Source organism: Parus major, chromosome 1 (assembly GCF_001522545.3).
Source record: "Parus major isolate Abel chromosome 1, Parus_major1.1, whole genome shotgun sequence".
Classification (NCBI taxonomy): Eukaryota; Metazoa; Chordata; class Aves; order Passeriformes; family Paridae; genus Parus; species Parus major.
The window spans coordinates 13,162,782-13,180,093 of record NC_031768.1 but is presented as its reverse complement, the minus strand read 5'-3'; the positions used below and the strand labels follow the sequence as shown (position 1 = coordinate 13,180,093).

General features: G+C 38.0%; 1 protein-coding gene across 1 annotated transcript; it reads left to right on the top strand.

Moving 5' to 3' along the window:
• Positions 1 to 196: 196 nt before the first annotated feature.
• Positions 197 to 14,560, top strand: EIF2S3 (eukaryotic translation initiation factor 2 subunit gamma). Its single transcript, XM_015620212.2, has 12 exons — positions 197 to 316; positions 2,556 to 2,619; positions 3,088 to 3,215; positions 3,302 to 3,423; positions 4,739 to 4,833; positions 6,066 to 6,224; positions 7,147 to 7,281; positions 8,195 to 8,289; positions 9,181 to 9,325; positions 9,762 to 9,931; positions 10,879 to 11,051; positions 13,258 to 14,560. Exons 1-12 carry the CDS (start codon positions 248 to 250, stop codon positions 13,319 to 13,321), a joined length of 1,419 nt encoding a protein of 472 aa, XP_015475698.1. The 5' UTR covers positions 197 to 247; the 3' UTR covers positions 13,322 to 14,560.
• Positions 14,561 to 17,312: the final 2,752 nt, after the last annotated feature.

Sequence of the window (17,312 nt, the reverse complement as noted above, 5' to 3'; positions counted from 1 at the left end):
AGGGCGTCCGGGGGTCCTTTACAGGGCTGCCCGGGAAAGCGCCTGACTCGTGGCCGCCCCGCCGAGGGGCCGACGGCAGCCGTCCGGCGCTGATCGCGGTTTTTCCTTGAGCTCGGTGTCCTCTCCCGGGCCGGCCGGTGCCGCGCTGTGTGTCGGAGGCTGCGGGCCGGCAGCGGCGGAGCCGAGGGGAGGAGAAGCCGGCGGTCAGGCGGCCGCGCGGGACTACTCACTTCCTACTCGGGCCAAGATGGCGGGGGACGAGGCGGGAGTGACTCTGGGGCAGCCGCACCTCAGCCGGCAGGATCTCGGCACCTTGGTGAGCGCCGCCCGCGGAGCGCCCAGGAGCGAGATCGAGCTCCCAGGGCTCGGCGGGGGCTTCCTGGGAGCGGAGGGTGCGGGCGGGCTGTTGTGGGTGAGTGGGTGGGGGGTGCAGCCCGAGGGGGCTCCGAGCCTTCTGCTGGGCCCCACCGCCGCCGATGCGTTCCGAGGGGGCGCAGGAGGCGGTGACGCCTCGAGGAGCCGAGCTCAGCACGCTGGGGGGCAGGGGGACGCGGGCGCGGGGCAGAGCGGCGGCTCAAGGAGCAGGTCCAGCCGGTCGTGGTGGGTGTGGGGCGCCCGGGCGAGGCGCTTCTCCTCCCGATGAATGCGAGGCTCAGTGGGTCCGTGTCCCGCCGGTGCGGCTGAAGGTTTTATGGCTCACTGGTGGGTGCAGTTTTCCTCGTGTAAGGTTTGCCTTGTTCTGTGGTATTAAAGACGCATCCGAAGAAGAACCATAAATTTGAACTGTGTTTCTCCAACAAGCTCGAGGGGTTGGCTACCAGCCCTGTCTTGGTTGGTGTGCCAAGAAAATTTTCTTGACTGTTAACATGTACCAGTTCTACCTATACCAGAATACCAGTTCTACTTACCATTGCAACCAGTTGCAGTGGTCTCCTGCTATGGCAGCCTTGCCTATTAAATATCTCGCCTGGGCTCCCTCACTTACTACGTTTATATGCTAGTCTAAATGTATATGTAATGTGTATTTCAAATGGAAATGTATTATAATGTTCATAGTCAAAAATCCTGTTGCTGTGTCCCTGATGTTTAAACTGGAACAGCTTATTTGTCTTTGCAGTAATAATGTTTGGTGTTCCTTGAGCTTGAGCACAGGAATTCCCTTGTGTTACAGCGAGCGTGTCAGTTATTTCAGATAGTTTCTTTGCTTCCTGTCATTGTTGACCATGTCATGCCCTAGTCAGAAAAGGCACATATAGAGGCTAGCTGGAAGGTCAGCAGGTATTACCTTTAAGGCCTATTCTGCCGGCCCTTGCGTGCTTACAGCTGAGTGGAGTTTCTTGCTGAACAATAGCCTTATAGCAGTCTTGAGAAAAAAACTCCATGCATGCATGATTGTGTGCAGCAGGAAGAATTCTGGTGGCAGGAATTGCATCACGCTGAAATTCTGGTCGCCTGGCCACATGGTGCCATCTGCAGGTCGCATTCCCATTGCTGGGAAGTCATTTTAAGTTTGATATATGAGAAATATAAATGTAATTGTGTGTCTTAAGTGTTCAAAACTTGCTTTGTATTGAAGGTGAACATTTTATTCATGTCGTACTTAAGAACAGAATGAGTGAGTTTACGTTTTTACACAGATGTTTGATCATTTTGCACAGAACCTTCATGTAACAGCGTAAACCATATGTGATTTTATGTTTGTATTATTTGTATTTTAAATTTTATCCTGCACTGAGGACTCCTCTGGCATCATGAATCTTTGCTTGAACTGAGTGGCTAATCCATGTGAATTGCATGATAGATATTAGCTTTATAGAGGAACATTTCAGTGGATTTCAACATTTGTCCATTATTTGGACAAACAGCTTTAAAAAAAACCTAAACAACTCTTTCAGAGTTGTTTCCTTATCTCTGTAGAGTGTATACGTGAGGTTTTTGTTTTGCCAATAGCTACCAATAAGTTTTCACACAGACTATTTAGGACAGCAGAATTTTTGTCTGGTACAAGCAGCAATAACAGTATCTGAGGAAAAAAGTAGCTATTAAAAAGAATAAAAAGCCATGATGCTAATGAAACCTCTGTACTCACTGACTCAAAAGTATTAGTTCTAATTACATATTGGCTGTAGTGGAACCTTACATCTATTAAACAAGTGTTTATTGACAAAGCTTTGTTTTTAAAATGTTAGTGCTGTTCATCATATAGACTGTTGAAAATTAATTTCCCTGTTATGTGTCATTTAGGTTCAGGGGTCGGTAAAGGCTTGGGGTGTTTTCTTATAAGCTTCTTTTGAAGTTTCTTTTTACTCCTATCATTAACACGTAGCAGCCAAGACTGATTTACAGTCAGGGTTTTGAATTGTAGTCTGTACTGATTCACAACCAGGACTTGGTTCACTTTTGGTCATATTTCACACACTTAAAAGACTGGAATGCACATAATCTACCTGGATTTTGCTGAATAGAACTATCAGTTAATTTTCAAGTTTCTAAATTTTTAACTTCCTAAACATCTGTATGCAAGATTAATAAATTCTAAAATCTCCCTTATACAGGATGTTACCAAGTTGACGCCTCTTTCACCAGAAGTCATCAGCAGACAAGCAACAATTAATATAGGTAAAAAAAACGCCTTATAAAAAAGAGGGGTGTGTTAAGGTGACTCTGGTGCTTATGCAGTAGCAGATGGTGCCTATGTGGTAACGCTTTCAAGAAATGTGTACAGAAACAATTGCACAGTAATTTTAGGGAATTGTCAAGAACTTTTGACTTGAAAAGCACCAATTTTACTTCAGGAACATCATTGAATAGTGTGGGGAATTGCTAAAGTTGCTAAAGCAAACTTTGTTTTACATTGAAATAAAGCACTGAAATTCGTTTAATTTAAATGCAAAGATCTGTCCATTGGGAGTGCAATTTCAGGTCTTGTTTGTTTAAACAAAAACTATTACAAATTCCATATGTACCTTTGATGGGGATTCTGGATTTACTGGCTGTGAATTTGGGGTAATTGTGTATTGATTGTAGTGGAACATTGCACAAAATTAAACTGTGGGTTATTGACAAACATTTCTTTTTAAAACATAGGTACAATTGGTCATGTAGCCCATGGAAAGTCGACAGTAGTCAAAGCTATATCTGGAGTTCATACTGTCAGATTTAAAAATGAACTGGAAAGAAATATTACAATCAAGCTGGGTTATGCTAATGCAAAGGTGAGTCACCACTGTAAATGCAGCAGCTATGTTGCTAATATATTTTAGTGGGGGGTTGTAATTTTTTCAATTTTAAAAAATTGCAGATTTACAAGCTGGACGACCCAAGCTGCTCTCGACCAGAGTGTTACCGATCCTGTGGAAGTAGCACCCCAGATGAGTTCCCAACAGATATTCCTGGCACCAAAGGGAACTTTAAACTAGTCAGGTAACTACTTTAAATTACTGGATAAATTGTGTTTACTTCCCTTTGTATGAAAACAGGACTGAGCTGTGAGCTGAATGGGTTCGATCAGACTACACATTCTTAGATGAGGCACCCCTGGGCTAAGGCATTGTCTAAATTGTCCTGAATTCATTGATGGTGATGAGCACTTCATGCTTACAGCTGTGACACAGCTGTGTCTGCTGTCCTCAGCTACTTGCAGGACTTTGAAATGAAATATTTCTGCTATTAATATAAGTACATTTTAAACTAGCTAGATTGAGAGCTAATGTGGACCTCACAAACACATTTCCAAAATCCCTTTTCAAAGGGTGACCTTCGTTAAATAATTTCTTCCTAAGGGCAGAATTTTCAAAATTTTTTAAATGAATATACGAAAGCCTGATGTTTAATACGAGATCAGGTCTCTGACTGGAGGCCAAGAGTTTATTTATTTGATTTCTGATAAAGTATAGCACGGTCTTTATGCAGTGGTTACATGGGTCTGCACATTAATTGGTCAAATGAGTGCAGTCATGAAGACTGTTGTACAAGATTCTTAATTCATGTTTGTGATAAAATTCATGTGGGGCTGTAACTGTGTGTCTTCCCTTTTCTCAGATTCCCAGCAGAGCACTTGTACTAAGATTAATTTCTGTTGGAGTGTAACAGGCAGGTAGCCATTGTGAAACAACTGGTTAAAAGCTTTGCATTCTCTATCCTACTAGTTATTTGTGTGTAGTAGATTTCTATCATCAGCAAAGCACCAAATTAGTCCCTTGCTTTTTGGTGGCCTGCTACTAAGAACAAAGATTCTTCACTAGATAGGTTCAGGAAAGAATATAGTGAATCAAGTATCTTGGTCTGCACAATAAAGTCATAAGGTTGGAAATGTAACATCATGTCTGTAGACAAATCTTTGAAGTGCAGTTATAACCATGTAATTAAAGATGCATATTTTCCTAAAATTGAAAAATGGGAGATGTCTTTTAAAAGAGATAAGAGAAATCCTATTTTGGGTTAGTGGTGGTGAGTTGGTTTGATTCCAGACCGTGCATTTAACTCTAATCTAATTTATGAGTAAATTGGTGAAATATTGAAGAGGTACTTAATGTGGATATATGGTATTACATCTTAAAACTCAGAAAAAGTATTCAGTAGCTGTTCAGTAGTGTTTGTGTTCTTTTAGAACTTTCTTGAAAATACTATTTTAAGGATTATTTTAACTTCTGTGTCTGCCTAATCACTGACATAAATCAGTCAGAGGAGTTGTTGATAATGGGCTTTTGGATTTCTCTTTCACCTTCTCCTACAACAGGCATGTCTCTTTTGTGGATTGTCCTGGCCACGATATTTTGATGGCTACCATGTTGAACGGTGCAGCAGTAATGGATGCAGCTTTACTGTTGATAGGTAACAATTGCTACCCAAAAGCATAGCCCCATTCTGTAGTAGCATGAAGCAACTTTATATAGGCTTCAGAACCTCCTGGGATGTGGTGAGCAATTTAAACAAGTGAATGGTGAGATTTATTAAAGAGATTAAAGTGCTGCTACAATGGCAATGCACTCTAACAAGCTGGTTTGTTTTAAACACAGCTATCCATACTCACTAGTCTGGTAGCTGGCCCCATTGATAGAAGATAGGTAATATAAAACTTTGTAATAGTATAGTACTGCAACATTTTTATCACTTTATGGAAATGAATTAGCTGCATTTTGAGTTTCTCTGAAGGTTCCGTTTCCTTTAAATATGCACATAGGCTTTGCCATACAGTAGAGTTCACAAAAAACAGTACAAACAGTAAACCCAGATAAATATAGGCAAAAATTAAGTAGAGGAGATTTAATGTAATCCAGACAACTTTTGTTCTGATTTGCAAGCAACAGAAAGTGAGTAAAACTGATTTTTCTATGTCTGTAGAGCACTCTAGTGTTCTATAGTGATACATAGCAATTATCTTACCATGATAGGATATGTCAACAAAAGCTAAAAACAGCTTCAGATATTGTAATTTAAAGTCTGAGATAAACAATGAGCTATCATTTCTTCTGCCTGTTTATCTCTAGAAAGTGTGATAGACCAAACTTCAGGCAAGATTAACCACCATAATGGCACATCAGCCAATGCTGGTTTCTTAGCTGAAGTCTAAACCATACTGATGGTTGCCCTATTCACATACTTGATGGAATTATTACCAGAGTAATAATTCCATCAAGTAAGAGTTTGGGGATCTTGGTATTTTTATGACTTTACTGATAAGAAAATGTTAAGATATTTCTTGAAAGGTAATTTGTTGATTATGCTACAGTCAACACTGGGATATCTGAAGAGCTAAAGGATGGAGTAAACCAAGTTAGGTGTTGGTATCTTTGGATATTTTAGGTGTGTGTTCCTAGTGGGAGCAGGTAGAATGGGGGAGCCTCTGTCAGCTGCTTATCTGTCCTGCATTGTGTGGAGGCTACAGCCAGCAGCTGTAGGGGAGAATAGGTGCTTGTTGATGTGGTTGCTTCACGTGCAGATTACTGAGAGACAACTGTCTTTTCTTTTTTACATAGTGATAGTAGATGGAAGTAGATGTCCTGACTGTAAGAATTTTGTCTGTCTTTATAGTTTCTAAATACCAGTCACTTCTATTCTTTCAGCTGGTAATGAGTCATGCCCTCAACCTCAGACCTCAGAACATCTAGCTGCTATAGAAATCATGAAACTGAAGCACATTTTAATTCTACAGAATAAGATTGACTTGGTGAAAGAGAGCCAGGCTAAAGAGCAGTATGAACAGATTCTTGCATTTGTACAAGGTAAGTTTTCAAGAGCAGAAATCCAGTTAGTGGTAGAAATTCAGTGTTGAGACATTGACACAGTGGTTTTCTGTATATTCATAGAAAAGTTTCTCTTAGTGCTGGTGTACATGGTCTGTAAATATGAGAATTAGACCCTGGGAGTTGTGCTTCTTGCCTGTTTCAGCCTGCTTGCATGCAGTAGTGTTATGGCGCTGGGTCAGAGCTCTAGATGTAAAGCTAACATCAATCGCTCTTACGTAGTAGCTTTCAGTAGATTTGTGATTTCTTCCTGGGATACTTCTTTGGTAGAGCTTTTGCTGTGATTTTACTGCAGTGCAGGAGAGAAGGAAGCTGTACTTGTTAGGGACACCTAACAAGTGGGTTTAAATATATTAATTTTTAAAATATATTAATTTTTGTTATCTAATGACAGAAGATTGCTCTTTCATCTGTCTCTGTAAATCCAGTTTGAGCAGTGTTATCATACTCTGTAAAGGTCTGCTCACCTTCATAGTGTTTTATCTTTCCCTAGAGCTTTCAATGTTTTCTCTGTTTATCTGCAGTAGGTGGGGTATGTGACAAGCTGCAGAGCTAGATTGTCACCATCAGACATTGCCAGTGGGTTTTTCTTTTTCATAATTGTTGCCTTGCAGAAGCTGTTTATAACTCTGTCAGAGTGGCTCAGTCTGTAAATATGGAGTTTGAAAACTGGAGTTATCACAAGGAACATAGACATATTAAAACTAAGATTATCTTGCACATTTTCAAAATGCCTCAAAAAATAGGTGTGGCTGATGTGGGCTAAAATTGTTGAAGGGGAGGATAGATGCTTTGATGTTGCTTTGGGAAATACGCATGCCACAGAATTCTTTAGTATTTTTAACAAGGTCAGAACACTTGGTCATATTAAGGCTTAATGTTAAACTTGCTTTTGTTTTAGGTACAGTTGCAGAAGGAGCTCCAATAATTCCAATCTCAGCACAGTTGAAGTACAACATTGAGGTGGTTTGCGAGTACATAGTGAAGAAAATCCCAGTCCCTTTGAGAGACTTCACTTCTGAACCAAGGCTCATTGGTATGTAAATGTTCAGGCCTGGGTGTCTGTGGCCAAACATTTTCTGCACGTGTTTATACTTAGAATAGCACACGCTGAGTGCCCTAAACAGAGGTGGGTTTAAAAGGACTATTTAGGACCCTCTTACTTTAAAACTTGCATGTCTTCTGAGATCTGTATTGTTTGTTTATTGTTGTATACAATAAACAATTGTAATTGCTGTTGGTTTTGTGTGTATTCTGGGCATATGACAGCACTAAAATGCAATAGAAATGAGAAATTTGTCTGTATCTTAAAAACATCTCTTTAGTTGCTATGAATTTAGTTTTGATTTAACAAAATATTGGCAAACTGATGAATTTGATAATTAAATTATTTCCATGGAAATATTTTCGGTAGCTGGGTTAAATCTTTTGTGTTAGTCTCCTTTTTCCTGGTTATAATTGTCAAAGTTTCAGTTCTTGTCCAGCATACTATGAAATGCAGCTCCTACAAGGAATTAATTTGCTTGCCTTCTTTATCAAATAATCCAAGGGAGTCCTACATTGCATAAATGCATAAAAATTGACCATGTTACATCAAGGTTACAGTGTCCAACAATGAGTAAAACAAAGATGTGGTATTCACAATTAACATTGTGAATATTGAAGAGGTTTTGTAAAATGGTTAATCATTGCTTTCTTTTTCAGATCTTTAAGTTACTTTCTGCTATGCAGAAGAAGTCTTACGAAACATTTATATATATGAGCAGTTCAAATGGTTTTGAGAATAAAATTGTCTGCCTAAAAATTTGGAATAAAATATTGTTCTGTTTTTGTAATATTTGTAAATATGTGTATCCTTTCATAAGAACAGAGAAGTCGTCTAAGTTGCTAAAGAAAGACGCTGTTTCAAAATCTGACAGTAAATATAATCCTGGTTATGATCTTTTCAGTAATTAGATCTTTTGATGTCAACAAGCCTGGCTGTGAAGTTGATGACCTTAAGGGAGGTGTTGCCGGTGGGAGTATTCTAAAGGGTGTTTTAAAGGTAACCCTTTCTCTTCCTTGACTGAAATTTGTAATGACAACGAGTAGAGTTTTTCCATGCTTGCTACAAAATGTATCTGTACAATTGATTTTTTTTTTTAACTTGAATACAGTTATATGGCACTTATCCTTTCTGTCTGTACCTCATTTTCACTTTACAGTTTTAAAATACCAGACCAAGAAGCACTGGTTTTAATATTTTTAATATATTATTATAGTCTTAATTTTTGCTAATAATGATAACAGATTTAATTTCTCACAAAAATGGAAGGAGCTATTTTTTTCCTGTTCTACTACTTCACTTGATGAATTATTGTGGGGAAGAGGAGAGGAATAGAACTTCAAAAGCACCTTGGAAGTGTGTATAGGTTCTCACAGGTCCCACTTCCCCATTTAAGTGTTCTGTATATTTTGATTTTTTTGTTTTGCTTGCTTGCCAGCAATAGACAGAAACTTCAAACTATTGCCTTGCTAGAGAGCAAACTATGTCTTTGAACATTTATACAGCTTGTACTTTCTCTGGTTTGCAGTGGATTGATGTTGATCAGTTACACCGATTGAATTAACTCAATTCTTCTCAGTGCTGAAATATTCCTAAATTAAATACGTTTAAAAATTAAACTGAAATTGAACTGTTGAAATTACTGCTGATAAAGATCCTTTGCTAAAGCGGTTTTACAAATTGTATTGCAAACCAGTTGTAACATTTGCTGTAAGTATTGTTCAATTTGCAGCAAATGGTGCAACAGAAATCCTACAAGTTCTACAGTAGCCCAGAAACAAGGACTTGTATAAAAGGTATATTTTGGGTTATATAAGTCTTATCTGTGACTAGTCAGCTTTGTGTTCCTGTGAAATAACCAGTTGAACACTTTTTCATTTTTGTCATTAGGTGGGCCAGGAAATTGAGGTGCGGCCTGGTATTGTGTCCAAGGACAGTGAAGGCAAACTCATGTGCAAGCCAATCTTTTCCAAAATTGTTTCACTCTTTGCTGAGCACAATGATCTACAATATGCTGCTCCAGGAGGCCTTATAGGTAGGAATATTCTCTTAAGAAAAGATTAATTTCTTCATGCTTATTGAAAACATTCAATAACATTGGTTTCATTCAACAATGAATTTCAGTATAATTAACAAAAATACCATGAGCATTTTTAGATAGCTCATATATGTAGAGAGAGACAAGGTTTAGTGTGAAAAATGGATATTTAGGAATTAAATAATTTTCCTGAATGTCACTGGCCAAGGCAGATCAGCTTGCACTGTTAATTGTACCAGCTTTAACAGCACAATATTTCTTCATCTGTTCAGACAGAGCTTACGGTCTTGCTGACATTCTGAAAGTACTGTCTGGGTAATAAGGAATTCCCAGTACATTCTCTGGTTTTTTAGGTCATCATCAAATATATTAGCACATAAAAATGACATCAACCTTTCAGTTACTCTTTGTGACTTCCCTTGTTGTGTTGTAGGTGTTGGCACTAAGATTGATCCCACTCTGTGCCGGGCTGACCGCATGGTGGGCCAAGTTCTTGGTGCAGTTGGGGCACTGCCAGAAATATTTACAGAGCTAGAAATTTCCTACTTCTTGCTGAGACGACTCTTAGGTGTGCGCACTGAAGGAGACAAGAAAGCTGCAAAGGTCTGAGCCCCTTCTTTTGTTTTTCCTGATTTTGCTCCTGTGCTAATTTTCATTAATGAATATATTTTTTTGATCATATGTAGAAATTTTGTCTCAGTGTTGATACAAGCTTGTCACAAAACTTATCTGCTTATTTAATGCTGTAGAATGGTTTTCAGAGGAGTAGAAATTCATATCAGTAGTTAAAAGCAGCATAAAAGTATTTGTGTTATGGTATGTATTTTTCTAACACGCTAGTACTTGTTTTCTTTTGCTATCATCCTATTCGTTTGTGCAATAATTAGTTTTACAGTGGTACTGACCTACTTCCTACTGACATGCTTTTTGTAGGTTTTTTTCACTGAAGAATTTTAAAAAATTTTAAGTATTTTTTAAATACTCTGAAAAAAACCTGAACTTGAGGCACAGCATAAACTTGTGTAACACGGTTTGTTTTACACAAATCAATTAAAAGATCATAGTTTCCCCTGTTAGGATTTAAATCTAAACTGTTACATGTAACAGTGAGTTAAGTGCTTCACTGCTCTCTTATCTTGTGATATTATTTTTGATTTTTTTTATGTAGGCATAAGGGAAATGAGAATACACCATCCTAGTAAATAGTCTGTATGACATCACGTTTTGTAACAACATCTGTCACTGATTATAATACATTATATGAAATCATCAGTATAGTTTATAGAAAATGCAAATAAATCCCAAGAACATGCATCATACCAAGAATCTCAGAACTACATGTGTAGCATATTTATGTATTTGTCCTTTTGCATATAAAACTTTTATCTACTGACACTGCTGCCCATAGTTTGTGTGTGTATATTTATAGTATTTCTCAGCTGTATCTTTTTTTGTGGCAAAAAGGTAACAGAAAATACTTGGTACTTTCTGTGCTATTTGTTTTTTAGTACTAAAGCTTATGTTTCAGAGTTTTGTATGTCTGTCTGCAGGTGCAAAAACTATCAAAGAATGAAGTTCTAATGGTAAACATAGGATCCTTGTCTACTGGAGGGAGAGTCAGTGCTGTAAAAGCTGATTTGGGAAAGATTGTGCTAACTAACCCTGTATGCACAGAAGTGGGAGAAAAAATTGCTCTGAGTCGAAGAGTTGAGAAACACTGGCGGTAAGTTGGTGCAAAGTTGGTAGAGTACCTGGTTGCTACATTGTTAACAAAAAAATACATGGATATGATTTTGTACTAAAATAGGTAAGTTTATGTCTATTTTAACAATTCTTCTGGATTCTCCTAATGCATTGGCATCATAGCTGTGGATGTGTCATTTCATTGCTGTCCCTTTTTTAAACAAACACTATGGTCAGGAGGGTACCTATTAGTTTACAGACAAGGAAACACCTGAGGTTCCAGTTTGTCTCCCAAACTGCCAAACTGTAAATTGAGCTCAGTAGGGAATCTTGGCAGAAGGGTTGGGAAATTATCATAATGTTAAGCTAAATAGGCATCTTTATGCACACCTCAGTGTTTCTTTACCTGTGGAGCTGCATGTGATTTCTAGTGCAACCTGGAAGGAACAGCAGGGGAACAGAGGAGGGATGTTTGCGTGTTTTAGGTACTACAAGCTCATAAGAAAGAAAAAAGTATCAACTGGATTGACCCATTCAAATTACAAATATAAAATATCTGACTGCACAGAAGCATCTGGAGGCTGAAAATGATGAACAGAGTTGGCTGATGATTCATTTTATTGCAATGCCACTCTTTAGGTGATTACACATACTGTACCTGTCACATGTTTCGTAAGACTAGATTGATAAGAAGATAGGAGTATTTAGATTTGTTGGCTCTGCACAGCCCTCGTAGTATGAGAGAGCACAGCCATTTCTACAAGAAGTCTGTACCGTATGGAAAGGAACCAAGCTTTAAATATCCATGGATGCATGTTTCTTTTTCAGATGACAAGAAAATATAGACAGGAATTTAGTGCTTGCTGTCTGCAAGCAAGATGACAAATTAGGGAAGAAATTATTGTCTGAAAAAAAACCACAAGGCAAAAGATAACATGTCTTGAGCAGGAGGAAAAAAGAGGCAGGACCCAAATTAAGTCAGGTAAAGCAGAAGGAAGAGGAGAAACTATATTAGAAATTATGCTTTTTTTTTTTTTCTTTTATTAAGCTGTAGACTAAAAGCCTGTGCAAATTGTAATGTGTCTTTTTTTGCTGCTGTAGATTCCTTCTCAGTTAAAAAACGTGACCAAATTTTGCCCAAAAGCCAACCACCTGTCTCTGGATTATGAGGTGGGCAAATAGTGGCAGCCTACTTTTAAAGATAGTTATTGAGAAGATGGCTCCTATGCTGCATTAAAAAGATAAAAACAATGCAAGGAAACTGAAAGTTGAGGAAAGGGAAAGAAGACAAACTGGGAAAACTAGCATAGTAAAATCTAATTGGAGTAAAGATAATGTACAGTTGGTACTGTGAAAAGGAACTTGCAGCCTGAGACAATGGAGTACTGAAAATACAGAGGAAAGTTCATAAAGCAAGACTAAAAAAAGGTATAAAATAGAAAGGAAATATACAGAGGCATAGAGAGAGGTTAAACAGCAAATGGCATACACCAGTGATTCCAAGGGTCAGTGAATTCAAAGATGGTCAAGTTATGATCTATGGGTGTGGTACTAAAATGTGGGAAGTGCTGCTCTGATAAACTTCGTTTCCTTTTCTGGTGTCCCAAGACAGGCTTTACTGCTTAGCAAGGGAAATTGAGATGCATGTGTGGTTTCTCATCAGAAATTGGAAAGGTTTTGAACACAGTCTTACTAATAATATGAAATATCTGCTGACTATGGAAATGGATGTATTCTGAATTTCGTTTTATATGCGTATTTTTCTGAGGCGTTAGTGGCCTATAATAAAGGCCTTCATTTTTCTGAATATAAATAGCAGCACTTACCTGAGCACTGAGTTACCATCACAGGCTACCTGTTCATTGAGAGTTACAGCTATTTGTACTCTTACTGAATTTTCATTTCTTTTTGAAAGCAATGCAGCATTTCAGACACAGATGAAAGAGATCAAGCTGTGAATAGATTTACCATCCAACAGTATCACATAAGTTAAAATATTTTCAGATTTTCAGCTTCTTTTTAGGAGTACACCCTTGGCTGGTTACAGATGTCCTTCACCCTTCTCTATTCTGTGTTTCCACTAAGCAGGTTTAGTTCTTGTAGAATGTTTTGGGTGGGAGACAAATGTAGAAAATTCAAAATGTGAGAACTGAAGGCATAAGAAGGACAGAAAGATGTTGACTTGTACAGGGTATTTCTCACTACTACTAAAAGTAATATAAAACTTTTTTTTTTTTTTTTTTCAGTTTAATTGGTTGGGGTCAGATCAGAAGAGGAGTGACAATCAAGCCAACTGTTGATGATGACTGAAGAACAAAAGAGTGCTTCATTTTTAAAGATGAAGTGCCTATTTCTATTTTGGAGGGGGTGTATTTTCACAGTGGAATTGGAAGCTGTGCAAACAGTATCATTGAGTTGTATGGCTGTCCTCGTACATTTTATTGAATTTTACCCTCTTACTAAAATACTAGTCACTATCACCATTAAAAGTGTAAAAGAATTGGCATAGAAGTGGGTTTCATTATCCACGTTTTAGTAGAAATTAATTGTACATGTCTCATGGCATGTCTAATTTATGTTACTCTGTGTTTCAGACATATCTGTTTAATATCAGTCAAACCAGCCCCAGTGTAACACACAAACCATAAATCTGGTATTGAAATAAAATATTGCTTATTTTCATTAATTCATACCGGTTTTTTGAGCAACAAAAGACTGCAGTGATTGTTCAAGTACAAGAATTAAAAGCAAGCAACCAAACTCCTCTTGGAAGACTAGTACCTTTTTTGTACAATTTGTTTTGTTTAGACAACTGTTACCAACAAAAAACTTTATTCCTTTGTTTCTATGGTTCTGATTTTAGGATTCTAAAGTATTATACTTTGTAATTAGGATGGCAATATTGACTGACTTGAATTTGTCATTTCTGATATTACTACATGTTTTCTTAAATCCCCAAAGAAAAAACACAAGTAAACTGGATATGAACTGGCAGTACTGGTTTTGGCCTATTTTAGTATGGATTTATGAAAAGAATGTGATTAATTGGAACATAACTTTGTCATCATGGAACTCTGTGGGAGTGACCTGTGAGTTCTTTATACAGTAGGAGTAAACTACTTCAAAATTATCTTGAGCAAATATAAAATATTGGGAAGAGGCTGTTAGAAAGGAATTGTTTGGGGTGGGGGCAGAGTAATGGTCATGGAATTGTGAATAGGATGAGGAAAATAGGTGTTAAACCACTTTTGTTTAGCTACTCTGAATCACATGCCTCAGGATAAAACGTAATGTAATAAACTTACTGTAGGGTGCTAATACTTTAATCCATTTAGATTTCACTTCTTCATTTGTACTAATATACATAGTTATAGCTGTTTTATATACTATTTAGCAAGTCGTGCTACTTAACATATTTTGGTACAAAGTACTGTGTTTTCAAAGCTTGGTTTTGGTTTTATTCAATATCTTTAAGGGCTTTCTAAAGGTAAATACAATTTCACTCATCAGATTGGACTTGGATGAAACAGCTTGCATTTTGTTCCTGATTTTGCACTGTACTGTGTTGCCTTATGTCTACATTCTTATACTCAGTTTTTCCATTTGTAAACTACTACCTCACATGGTGTTGAGAGTAAATATATTAATTTTTGAATAGTGCTTTTCCATTTAAAAAGCAAGAGTCAGGTGTAGTTCTCTCTGACTCTCGAGGTACTTGACTAATCTACATTGTTAAATGTGTCTGTTTCAAGGATTGCATCTTGTGTGCTTTGGCACCTTCTTTCTGTAACTGAATTCTAGGAACTTGGATAAACTTAAGCCTTACCTCATCTGGTGGTGTGAAGGTGAGCATAAAAGAGAATGCAAGCTCCTGCAGAATGTTTGGATGGCACCAGCTCCAGGGTGAAATTTCATGCAGAGACCTTTCTCAGTGCACAGCAACTGTTGGTCTAATGAAACCTATGTGGAAAAGCTTCTGAGAAACTGGTTAAGCACCCAAAGACATTTTTAGACATTCAGATATTCTGGAGATTGTGTCTCTCTTGATCTGCAATTTAAAGAACACCAGCGCCGTAATCTTTCCAAAGTTGTGCATCAACCTGCTTTCCCAGTGGCTTTTCCAAGCAGGGTGAGGCTCTCACACTGTGCTCTAGATCCTGTCACATCAGGATGAGGGCCTGCAGGGTAGATCATACAGAGTTCTTCTGCTGCCACCAAAATGTTAAACCTCCTCTAATGGAAAGCTTTGACTCCTGACATGAATGATGAGTAATGGAGTTTTGAGACTGCTGAATACATGGAACATGTCTGCAGCATTGGAGAGCCAAGTGTGAACAGTGTAAGTGCAAATACATTGTGTGCGGATGTGTGTACCAACTGCTTCTCAGTCACTGAACTGTGATGCTGAGATGTTGAAAGACAAGAGAAAGCAATATCATGTACAGCTAAGGAAGCTGAAAATTATTTTGATCTTGGCCAGGATGAAAATAATGACGTATTCATTGTGAGCTTTCTCACCAAGGATTTGCTTCAGGGCAATTTTATTTTTTTACCCCTTTTAGGTCAAATTTAGCTGCCTGAACAGAGGTGTGCATTTGCATTTCAAATAGGTTGGGTACAAATACATAGATATCTTGTGCAGTGGTACAAAGTTGAAGTGTTGTGTCAGTAGTTATTTCTGAGACTTCAATGTGTATTTGGGAAATGCTATTTCTGGCCAAATACCAGATTTTGCTCTGAAAGAGTGAAGAAAAAACTTTCAGGTACCACTTTTGCTGATTTGGTCCTAGTATACACGAAATCAAAAAACATTTTAAAATTTGTTTTTATTGCATTAGTTTTGTAGCACTTTCGAAAGTGCTTCCTTCTAGCTCAATGCTGCAGAAAGGACTCTTGCTGTTTTTCCATGCTGAGTCATGTGGATGAGCCTCCAGACTGCCTGCAGGGAAGGTTTAAACTTATGTCCTGGCCCCGATTCCCATCAGTGCTTCTGCCATGTGAAGTCCCAGCTCCACTGCCCCTGCCGTTCTGGGTCAATTCTTGCTGCCAGGCTGGGGCTAAACATTTATAAAGTTTCAAACACCTGTCCTCCCTTAACCACCACCCCAAACATCAACTGGCGGTTCCCAGCTCCCGTCCCCTCCTGGCCGTGGCACGGCCCATGGATATCGACAAGGTCCAGCTGCCTTTTACTGACATCACCAGAACCTGTGGTCACCACTCCTTATTCATCAGTTCTTCCAGTGCCACAACTCTCTTGGCACAGTTGGCTCAATGGCTGATACTTACTTTCCATACTGCTAAAATCACTAATGTGCTCTGGCTTCATGTTGCTGCTTTTGTTTCTGCAAAGCTCCATCTGTATGTGCTCATCAAATGTTCCATTCATCTCTAGTACATCCCAGTGATGTAGTAAAAGTGCATGTTTCATACTTTTCCAGACTAAAAACCCAGCCAGAGTAACCATTTTTACAGAAATTATGGTTTATGGTGAATAACATAGCAGCTGTAACAGTCAAAAACTGTGTGATACAAGTATGTAAATAAATTCTCCTTTCTTGCCTCGAAAGGATTATAAAAGCAACCAAACAAGTCTCCTAACATGGGCATTATATATGCAATGAAGAAAGAAAAAATTAGCAATAGAATTTTGTTACCAAGGAACAGACATTTTGTTCAAGGAATTAACTCAGATATTTAAATAAACATATATATTTTTTGGTGTCTTTTATAAAGCTTTTATAAAACAAGGAACGAGAACACTGTGCTCAAATACATATGAAAACTGTTGAAATATTTTAGTTGAAGTAATGCTAATATATGTGACATTTACTTGTGTTGAGGAAGGCTTCATTAAGAAATTGCAGGCTATGCATTTATAAAACACAAACTTTCCAGTTCAAACAGTTTCTTTCTAAAGCCTAGTATACTTTTTTGAATATTTCAGTACAGTTGGGGAAACAACAAATCAAGATTCACTTAAGTCTCATATTACACAATCCTAAGGATTCAAATTAGTCAGGGCACCAGTTCTCCCTTTTTGCCTGTGTGGGCATTTGTAAAAAAATCCAACATACTAGACTGGATTAGTTATGTTATTTAGAAAGCCCCTTCCCCTGCCAAACATTACACTTTTCTGTGTTTAATTAGTTTTGTTTATTTGGTGTTCAATGAAGACCTGAAAAGTGTTTTCTCCTACAAATGTGCCTTAAGGTTCTCTGAACTCATTTCTCTTCCTGGTTTTGCTTAATCATCTATTTGATTAGGTAATCTATTATGTATCTCAAAATACTTCATTTGC